The sequence below is a fragment of the Meriones unguiculatus genome, chromosome 6, assembly GCF_030254825.1.
Source record: "Meriones unguiculatus strain TT.TT164.6M chromosome 6, Bangor_MerUng_6.1, whole genome shotgun sequence".
Lineage (NCBI taxonomy): Eukaryota > Metazoa > Chordata > Mammalia > Rodentia > Muridae > Meriones > Meriones unguiculatus.
The window spans coordinates 60,122,962-60,133,264 of NC_083354.1; the positions used below are offsets into that span (position 1 = coordinate 60,122,962).

At 52.4% G+C, this 10,303-nt stretch overlaps 1 protein-coding gene across 2 annotated transcripts in view; it reads right to left on the reverse strand.

Moving 5' to 3' along the window:
- Rasgrf1 (Ras protein specific guanine nucleotide releasing factor 1) overlaps positions 1-9,372 on the reverse strand; it is a 97,162-nt gene extending 87,790 nt beyond the window's left edge. The window contains exon 1 of one of the 2 annotated variants that reach the window (XM_021638710.2): positions 8,643-9,368. In XM_021638710.2, the coding sequence (XP_021494385.1) occupies positions 8,643-8,918 (276 nt within the window). In that variant the 5' untranslated portion in view covers positions 8,919-9,368. Of the gene's footprint in view, positions 1-8,642 lie in introns of both variants that reach the window. The other variant, XM_060385540.1, reaches the window with a different exon arrangement.
- Between the last annotated feature and the right edge of the window lie 931 nt (positions 9,373-10,303).

Here is a 10,303-nt window from a genome sequence, read left to right on the forward strand (position 1 = left end):
TTGGACTCATGTGGCCTTGCGCACAGTCAGGATATTGATGCTCAGGTTCCATCAAGCTGTCTCCTGAGTGTGGTCTTCACCGAGGCCCAGCAGGAACTGCTGACTGGGACAGTGGCTTACCCCTTAAGGTCAGCTTTACGCCCCTGCTGATGTTATGCAAGCCATTCATACTTTTGCTCATTCCAACACCGAGGCAGTTGAGTGTCTTATAATCAGCTTGCTTCTCTCTTCGCCCAGGCTACCAGGGAAACCCTCTATCACGATTATTCACTTCTCCTCACCTGTGCCCACACAGTAGGGCTCATAAGGAACTCTACCTTTTCTCCCCCTTCCAGTTCCCCACAGATCTGACCAGAGGAAAAATGATCCTGTATGGCAACAATGTGGCCAGAGGGCAAAGAAGATCTTGGGAAGGCTTGGGACAAGGGTTTACTGAGAAGTATGCCAACGCTGCCTGTGGTCAGCTCCCTCCAAACCATTTCATCAATGTCTGGAGTTTGCCTAAGAGCCCAGGAGGCATTTAGACAAGTTGATTATGTTTTTATGCCTGTAGTTGTAAATGTTCAAGTAGGTTTCTCTGCATTTCTACAAGGAATTTTGGAATCCCAGTGAAGGCTGATACAAATTCATCCATTCACTTTTCTAAAAGTAGGCTTGAAAAGATTTTATTTTAAGATACAAGTTGGATTTTCCAATGTGAAGGAAGTCAAAGATCAACTGGGAGATGTCTTCTAGAAAATGATTATCTCATTTTGTAGAGGAAAGAAGCTGCCTTAGCCCGAGAGGTTAGCAGAACCTATTCTGTAGAGCAGAAATCACCTAATTTAACACTGGGCTTGGAACCCCATTGACCCTATCAATCTAGAAGGTCTAGTTCAAGTTCTGACCTTGGCGTTTGGCATCAAGAATTTAGAGCCAGACACAGCCCGGACTCCACAGGTGTTTGTTAGCCCTGCACTGAGCTATAGCTTTCAGCAGTGTGTCCCACGTTTGAGTGAGAATGAAGGGGAGCCTTAGTGCTCCCCAAATTCTAGCCTTTATCAATATTCATTTCTGATGGTGTAATGTTAGGGAACAAGTAGCGGCTTGCAGCAATTGGCTTCCCCTTTTAGGGAGCAGCTTATTAAGAGTTTCAGGAACTCCTACAGTTATAGCTCTGTGCTGACTTGCTTCACCTGACCGAGCCCCAGGTGACCTGAAGCTGTAGCTGCTACAATACGCTGTCTACACCTGGAAGGTTGTGCTATAGCTTTTTACACTGCAGCTAGCTTAATACAGTGATGGAGACAGTGAGGCCCAGAGAGCTTGGAACCTGTTGTAAGCTGAGAAGTGACAGAAGCCCAGTCCACAGCTAGGCTCAGAGTCCCTACGACTACCTCTCCCGAGAGGCTGAGAACTCCTCCATGTCCAAGGATGGAGGCAGAAAATTAAGGCTTCATATTTGAGCATCTGTGCATTCCCCTCTGGGGACAAGAAGTGGGGGTGTCTGGGCCTCCCTGTTGTTCCTTGTTGTTCCATGGGAGCATTTGGCCATTGGCAGTGTTCTGGGCCTCTCTCACATTCACAAGTCACTAGGGCTTGTGCAAATGCATCAGGGGGCTGAGTTGTGTTCTTGGCTGTGTGTACACCACACCAGCTCCAGGCTCCTAGAGATTCCAGTGAGTCAGGGCTGTGGGGTGTGGATGCCTGCCTTGTGTTTTCCCTTGATCATGGCAGAGCTGCAAGGCTCCCACCCAAGCGGAAACAAAGCCTCCTTCACAAAAGTCACTGAAGTGGCCATGACATATTTTACTTTCTGATAATTTTTTTTCCTCTCTTGAGACAAGGTCTCTCTCTAGCTTTGGCTGGCCTCAAGCTTGCAGGTATCCTCCCACCTCTGTCTCCTGAGTGTTGAGATGACAGTTATGTACTTTATTCCTGGCCAGGCTTTAGTATTTGCTAGGTTAACTAAGCCACGTTCCCAGCACTGCTGTTAATTTTTTTCTTATTCTCCTCCTGTCCTGACAGGCAGAGGATGCTAAGAAGGTACCCAGGCAGAGTCTTTATGTTCTGTGTCTGGAGAGCTTAGGCTTGACAGTTAGGCAAATCTGGATGCCTGCATATACTTGCTCTGTAACTTTGAACACGAGAAGTAAAATTCTGTCTTGGCACTTCAGTTTTTTTTTTTTTTTTTTTTTCATTTTGAAAATGGGTTAGCAGTGACAACCTTATAAAGCTGCTGAGAACAGTAAGGGAAGTACACAGTTATACTCTGGGGCTCAAAGGCTGGTATTCTTATTCAGTGTTTCTGGTGTATTGTTTTAAAGCACCAGGCCACAAAATTATATACATTGTAAACTAGGTGTAGTGGTTTCTGCCTGTAATTTCAGCTACTCGGTAGCTTGATGCTACATCTGAAGTTTGAGACCAGCCCCGGTAACTAAACAGCATTGTGACTTTTCTTTTTAAACAGCAAAACAGGGTAGATGTGTAGCTCAGTGTGGTAGAGCAATTGTCCAGCATGCACAATGCCCCTGGTTCAATTCCCACTACTGAAAATAAGGAGAAAGGAAAAACTAGAGACATTTTAATCTGTGTCTAGAACATGCCAGAGCTGAGCTGAAGGGCATTTGGTAATAACATGTAGTGAAGGGCAAACGTTTTAAAGCATTAATATAGATGAGTTTTTATGTGGACGCCCAATTAAGATATAAAACAGTTAAAAGCAGACTGCTCTGACTGCTGTGGGGGTATGGCCCTCAGGGAGCCTCAGAAGGAGGGAGGAGAACCACAGATAAAGAGCTGAGTGATGTATTGACAAGAATGGTAGAAGACCTGCTCTGTCACGCAGCATTGGCAATCCTCTGGGCTTCCCATCCTTATCTGTGAGGCTGGAGCAACAGTACCTGGCTGGCAGTGTGTGCACCCTCTGAGCTCAGTACACCACTCCTGGCTGTTCTCAGAGCACACAGAAATAGGCTAACAAGCCATTCCGGGTTGTGAAAGAGTCTAAGGGACCACACAGGGCCTACCAGCCAGCACTGTCCTCTGTCTTCCCTTGCTAGGTACCTATCCAGGACATCACCTCATTTCCTGGGCTCCAGGTAACAGGGAGGCCACCTGCCAAGTGTCCAACCACAGCCTTTCATTGGGTCCACCCCTTCTGCGCATAGGTCTGCTTTTGTCCACTGGGGCGGGGGTGGGGTAGGGTGAGGGTCACTGTCTCTGTGCTGAGCATCCTTTCCGCAACGGTGGCCAAAGCCCTCTCCTGCCTCCAGCATCTCCCACTTGACCTCCTGAGACAGCAGCATTTCTCCAGTTTGCTCCCTGTCTCACTTGGCTGTGTGCTCATGCCCAATGTCCTCAATCAGAAGGTGGACATCAGATTTTATCCCTGCCTCTCCACCTCATCCACTGTAACGGCAGTTCCTGCCGGTCCTCAGTCAGGGTCTCGTGATAAAGTCTATCACAGATGCTCATTCTTTCTTGCATATCTTTGACCTGGGCACTTAGTTGTGTAATTCCTGTCCCAGTTGCCTGGCACTGTCCTGGTATCTGGATTTAGTGGGGGAAACGACCATCTCCAAACTACCAGCTGAGTACAGAAAATAACTGTGGGCTGCAGCAGCAGATATAAATGAAGAAGAGGATAGAAACACTACCATTTGCTGGATCTGGGGCTGTACTGGCTCCTGTGGGTGTGGGGTAGGGTTGGGGTGGGGGAGACATCTCCTCTGAGAGGTCACTTTTAGTCTAAGACCCTCTAGAGGACCAGAGGCCACATCCCACAGGTATGGGGAAGGACGAAGAGGGAAGAGGTGCTTCTAGGGTCTTGAGAACTGGAAGAAGGATGCACAGAATGAGGACTTGTGACCTGAGTAAGAAGGAGAAGGAGTGGTGGGGCTGGATTAAAGGTCAGAAAGCTTGCTCCCAGGGGCTTACCTAGGCAATGGCTGATAGAAGGAGGAATTTGAATGCACCCTGGGTAAGAAATGTAAAAGTTCTGGTAATGTATATAGCAGTTACCCTGTGTTGACCCACAGTTAACGTAGATGCGAACCAGAGCATAACACTCTACCTTATAAATATGTACAGGTGGTATGTGTTGCGTGCCAATCAAAAAGGTTAAAAGTGATATGAATACAAAAATAAAACAACACGGGGACTGCTTGTTCCCTAGAGTGGGAGCTGGAATAGGAAGAGGTAGGACAGGGACCAGATGAGGCAGGGCTGCCAACCAAGGCGGGGCTGGTGAGAGAGTCCTCTAGGGGCTCTCTGGGAAGGAAAGACGGTTTCTTGCCCTTGGCAGGGACTGTGTGGAACAAAGCTCTGTGAGTGCTCAAAGTGTAAAGTTCTCTCCTCTGTACCTGTGGGACCTGACCCTGGCTCAGTGTGGAGAGCTGAGATGTACCCTGGGCAAGTTCACAACAGTGAGATTTCAGGCTGAGGTTTTCAGACATAAGAGATGTCCCTGACCCTCACCCTACTGCCAGCAGGCACATGGCAGGGAGTGGAGCCTTCTGTTGCATTCCTTTGAGATGCATGTTCAGGGAGCCTCTTCAACCTTATATTTTTTCCCCCTGAGAGGTAAGTTGGGTCAAGTGATTCTAGAGCCAGTGACCACACATGCTGGCAGCCCAGCTCAGCCTTGCCAGCTTCCTGCAGGTACACATCCTTAAGCTGGAGCTGCTGACTCCTTGCGCTTCACCCCTGGTTTGCTTGAAGCATGGGAAGCTGTGTGTGTAAGAAGGGTATTGCCATTAGGAGAGCCTCATTTCCCCATGTTCTGGCTTGCATTTTCCCAGCTGGTGGGGGAGTTGACTATATTCCAGCTCTGGAGGGTGGCGGGGCGGGCATAGCTGCAGAGAGAGAAGGCCAGAGGGCTAGTCTCACGTTTGCTGCCATGATGGGTGGCCAATGAGGAGTCCCTTGTCTATAAAACAGGAACCCCCCAAGTCTCCAGGCTGTGGTGGAGACCAAACCACCAGGCCAACCGGGAATGTTCCCTATAAATAGGAATCCAGAGGAATGCTTCCTTTAGGAAATAACATTGGCCTGGTGGAGGAGAGGTTCTAAGAGGTTGGCAGCTCACGGAGCCTAAGCCTATATCAGGCTCTGAGGCATTGGCTGCTATTGCCATCTGCCTGAATCCTTTCCCTCTCTCAAGGGAATCGGAAAACACCTTCCATCTACATTTAGCCTCTCCTGGTTGGAGGGAGTTCAGTGCGTACTGCAGTGGGCTTGGCAAGATCTCTTGCTGAGAAGCTGGCTCTGGAAGTTTTATTTCAGGTAGTTTGGAAAAGCCCCCATGGATGACTATTCAGAAGCAGAAGCCCCGAGGACCAGTCTCCAGGGAGGAGCAGCAGGTGATCTGCTGTAGCCCAGCTTGGCAGGGTCTTGTTGACAACTCCTGCTTCATCTCACAAACTCACATCCAAGTTATCTTCAGCTCTAGGGTAAGTTTAGCACCTATGGGGTCCTAGTTCCCACTCCTCTTGTGTAAAAAATTTCATCATCACCCTTTAATCTTTGAGTAAAATCTGTGACCCTCACTGCTGTTTGAACCCAGGCTCTGAGTTCATAACATGGTTCAGGGCTGGGAGCAGAGGAAGTCGGGGCTGAGCAAGGAGAGCCTGGGCCAGAGAGGTACCTTGCAGCAGCCAAGGAGGGTGGGGGACAAGATGCCACCTCACTTCAGGAGGCCCTGGGGTCCCAGGCAAGAGCCAGTGTGGGGCAAAATCCTGGCTATTGCTCCTGCTTTAAACATACTCAAGTCAGTCTGGTACAGCTAGGTGAGACAGTATCAGAGCAGCCTGGGCTCTCAAAATGCCCTGCAATCCAGTCATCCGAGGTCTTCCCAGGGCGTGGTGCACTTCCTTATTTGTATTTATCTTCCTCAGAATCCCAACATAGGTTATCATCAGCTTCTTAGGCCCAGCACCCAGACAATCCTCAGGACATGAAATATGCAAGGAACATATGACACCCAAACATGTTCAGATTAGAAGCGTTTCCTGTACGCACCTTCCATGTGCTCCCCAACCTTGCCATTGCCACTAGAGGGGGGTTCCCAGCTCAGACTTTCTATTCCCATGGGTTTATGCCTCGGTAAAAATGAAGCCCTCCTAAAACCAAGTTCCACCAGATACCAGTTAATCTTGCCAAACTGATTGCATTTTCTAGGCTCATTAATTTGGGCACTTGGCCACATGCCAGTGAGTATGAAGTCAAGCCTTGTTTTAAAGGTCTAAACTTGTTCGAAGAGTGTCCTGGGGCTTCTCACACCCGTCTTTCGGGTTTATTCCATTGGGTGTCCTTGTCAGAGAGAAACACAGAAACAGCAGCGAGGGCCACAGATTTTACTCAGAGACTGAAGGGTGATCATGAACTTTTGTACACAAGAGTGGATCAGAGGAGCGGGAGAAATATGCTCACATACACTCTTGGCTATGAGTGTGTGAGACGAAGCAGGAGTCTTCAACAAAAACTTGCCAAGCTCCCAACTTGCCCTCTTCTCTTGGTGAGTGCTCTTAGTGACTGAGTGTTCTGGGAAATGGCGCAGAACACACAGGCACATCACTGACTGGCCTGCATTCCCATCTGTCCCACGATTATTAGCCAAGATGAGGGTTGGCTAACTTGGAGTCAACATGGGATCCTATTCTCAGGAGATTTTAGACACTGGGTCAATTCTAGGTCTTATTCTGACAGACTCCTTTGCTGTTGGGCAACTCCCTTCCTTTCTACGGTCCTCAGTTTCTCTGTCTGAAGAATGGGAAGGGTTGATTGACTTAATATTATATCCTGATATTATATCCACACAGGTAGATATAATTCTAATCCACTTAGGATCCTACTAAGTTGTATTGTGAGAGTCTTTTCACACACATAATTTGAGTTTGCATTCTCAAGGCCCCAGGGAAGGTCAGTATCATTTCCCCCTTGTGCACAAAAACAAGCTCAGAGGCCTTCTGTGGGTTAACTGAAGCCACACAGCCAAGAAGTCATTCAGCTGAGATCCAGTCCCCAGCTTGTCAGTCTTCTCATTCAGGGAACTGAGAACAGATGCTTTGAGCTTCCCTGCTCAGCTCCTACTGTGATGTAGGGGGCTGGGGTGCTATGGGGTCCCCTGGCTGAGGCTTGGGGTACAATCTACTGATAGATACAGGTGTGCTATGGCTGCAGACAGCAGGTGAGCAAGAGGGCTGACAGCCTGGGTCTCGCTGTTCCAGCTGAGGCCAGGGAGGCTCCAATTGGCTACAAGGTAAAGGCGCTGCTTGCTGTTCCTTGTCCTCTGGGAGCTGCCGCCTGGTCTCCCGATTGGTGATTCTCAGAGTCTTCCCCCAAATTCCTGCCCACACTTCCTAGCCCACGGAAATCATCACCTGGCACTAAAGGAGCCGAGGGAAGGTATAAAGAGAGTGCTGAAGGGACAGAGTGCAGATCTCTGCCCCAATTATGGAGGAGACTTCATGGGAGGCTGCCACTCATCCCAGCCAATTCAATTAGTGCCTTTGACTCCTGCTATTTGACACTGGGCAAAAGACAACCTCTTCCCCCCCCCCCCCGCCCCCATGCAGGCAAACAGCCAGGTGGCTGAGCCCTATGGATATCAGGCCTTTCCCAGTGGTGACATTTTAGGATACACTATCATGTACTTTTTTCTTTCCCTCCCAGAGGCCCGGGGCCAGATGCCTTGGGAGAAATAACGAGCTTAAAAACATCTCTCTCGGCTTGAGTGTTTCCACCGGCTGGGTGCTGTTCTCCTCCTCCCTCCCTGCCAAGCCGGCGCTTCCATTGAGTCCAGGCCCGCGGCAGATCGCGGCCTGGCCCTTTAGCCCTGCTGTTTGGGCATCGCCAGCAAGCGAGTGAACAAGCGCAGCGCTACAGCGGCTACTGCGGCGGCGGCCGCGGCGGCGCAGGGGGCGGGGGAGGAAAGAAGAGCCCACTTGTCCCACTGCTCCGCAGCAGCCCTGGCCCGACCCCGGCGCGTCACGCCCGTCTTTGGAACCCTGGGGTTTGTTAGCCTGGCCAGGGCCAGCTGAGAGCGCACCATCATTCGATCGCGAAAATAAAAAATAAAAAATAACGACTCCCCAAGGCCCCGGCAATCCCCAACTCGGCCAGGCTAGCGCAGGTTATCCTTCGCCCCTAACTGCGGGAGGCAGGGCACCGCGACGCTCCGACGCTTGTTTCACCTTTCCCAAGCCTAAGCGCAAGGAATTTCACGTTTCAGGCAGAAGATCGTGGGCGATCAGGGCTGGCGTGGGGGTGGGGATGGGGGTAGGGGCACCATTTTGGGTCGGACGCTGAGAAGATTTCTTGCCCGGAGTCGGTCCTTCGGACCCCATCTCCATTGGCATCTCCAAGTTTCAGCCTCCCTGTCCCCGCCCCCTACGGGGCTTACCCGGCCCGGGGCCGCCGCAGCTCCTAGCGGCGCCCTGCCCGCAGTCCCTGCCTCCTCTGCCCGCCCTAGGGTCACCCTCGCGGTTTGGTCCAGCTGGTCCTTCCCGCGGAAGACGTTGAGACGCCCTGAATTTCTTTAGAGTAGAAGGGTCAAAGTTCGGTCACTGAAGCACACGGTGGAAGGCCCCTCCCCCGCCCCCGAACCCTCCAGGGCCTCAGCAGGGGGCGCGGGAGGTCAGGACGCGGCGCTCCCTCACCTGTTTCTCCGCCGGCTCCTTGGCAGAGATCGCCGGCTTGGGGGAGGGCGCGCGGTCGCAGACACAGCCCTCCAGCAGGTAGAGCCCCGAGGGCCGAGAGCTCGAGTCGCTTTCGAAGTAGAAGAGCAAATTCTGCAGCAGCGCGAACCACTTGGTTTGCCATTTTGTGTTGTCCGAACTCCGCTTGCTCAGGTAGCCTTTGCGCGTGCCGTCCTTGCGTGCCAGCAGTCCAAGGGACGCGACGTGGCCATCGTTCAGCCGGATCCCTTTCTGCATGGTGCTCGGAGGCCAGCGAGACCCCACGCGCTTACATCTTCCCCGCGCGGCCCCCGGCAGCCCCTCGTCGGTGCGCGCCGCGCTGCTTCTCTCTCTCTCTCTCTCTCTCTCTCTCTCTCTCTCTCTCTCTCTCTCTCTCTCTCTCGATCGCTCCCCCCTCGCCCTCCCACCCCACCCTCCTCAAGATCTACACTCCGGGCTCCGGCGCCGCCGCCGAGCTGGGGTTTCTTGAACGTAGAAGGAGCATTCCCTGCCGGAGCCTCCTCTCTCCGCAGAGCTCCGGGGCCCCGGGGGATGTCGCTCGACCCTCCCCCGGCAAAGTGAGGGAAGGGCGATCTGCGCGCCGGCTGGGGGCAGGCGGAGTCATGTGACGCCGATCCCTCGAAGAGCCCCGTTTCGGCGCGCGGACAGGGACACACGCACGCAGCCCCGCCGAGGCGCAGAGCCGCACGCAGGCTGCACCTTGGCGCCTCCTCCCCCCCACCCCCGGACACACACACACACACACACACACACACACACACACACACACACACCTCCTCGTCCTCCCGCCTTGCCCTCCTCTTCTGCACTTTGGGTGTTCTAAACCAAATCAGATCAATTTTTGTTCAACCCAATGGAATCCCGGAGACTCGGCATCCCCGGAGTTCTTTGCGCCCCACGGCGGCGCACGGTAGACCTAGGGTAAGCCCCGTTTGTCATTTTTCTGCACTATCGCCTTCCCTCGCCTTCCTCCCGTACTTAATTTTTCCAGTCCAAGGTGGATAATGAAAGGAACGGGATATGCACTAGTTTTTGCATAACCGTTTGGCGCCGGCGACCTGAGAATACAGATTGGGAGGAGAGAGGTGACCGCTTATTTTTTATTTCATTTTGAGCGGTGCCATAATTGCCAGCGTCGCCCAGCGAATCCTAAGGTCTGGCTGGCAAGCCGCTGCCGGGAGTCTTTCGCAAATACCCCTGAAGCCTGAAGGCGGGCTTCAAACGCAGGCGCCGGGGACCATGGGAGCCTTCAAATAGCTGCGCTGGCGCAATGATACCTTAATGATAGATTTTCCGTTCTTATTTTTAGCTCCCATTCGCCTACACAGTTACACGGCATTTATCCGAGAACGTCACAGCGCCCGCATTCTGCACCGGCGGAGCGCGCAGGCTGCCGGGCCAGCCGGGTGCTGGAGCGGGGAGCGCGCAACGCGGTCTGCTGCAGAGGACAGCGGCCTCGCGGAGACCCGGAGCAGCGCCTGGCGCTTACAGTTTGCAGCCTGGACGGGTGTCCGCGCAGCCCTCTGGAGAAAGAACACCATCTTTCCTCCCAGAACCGCACGCGAGAGTCTCCCCTCTTTGTGGGGACACAAACACACACCATACACCACGGTCTGGAGTGG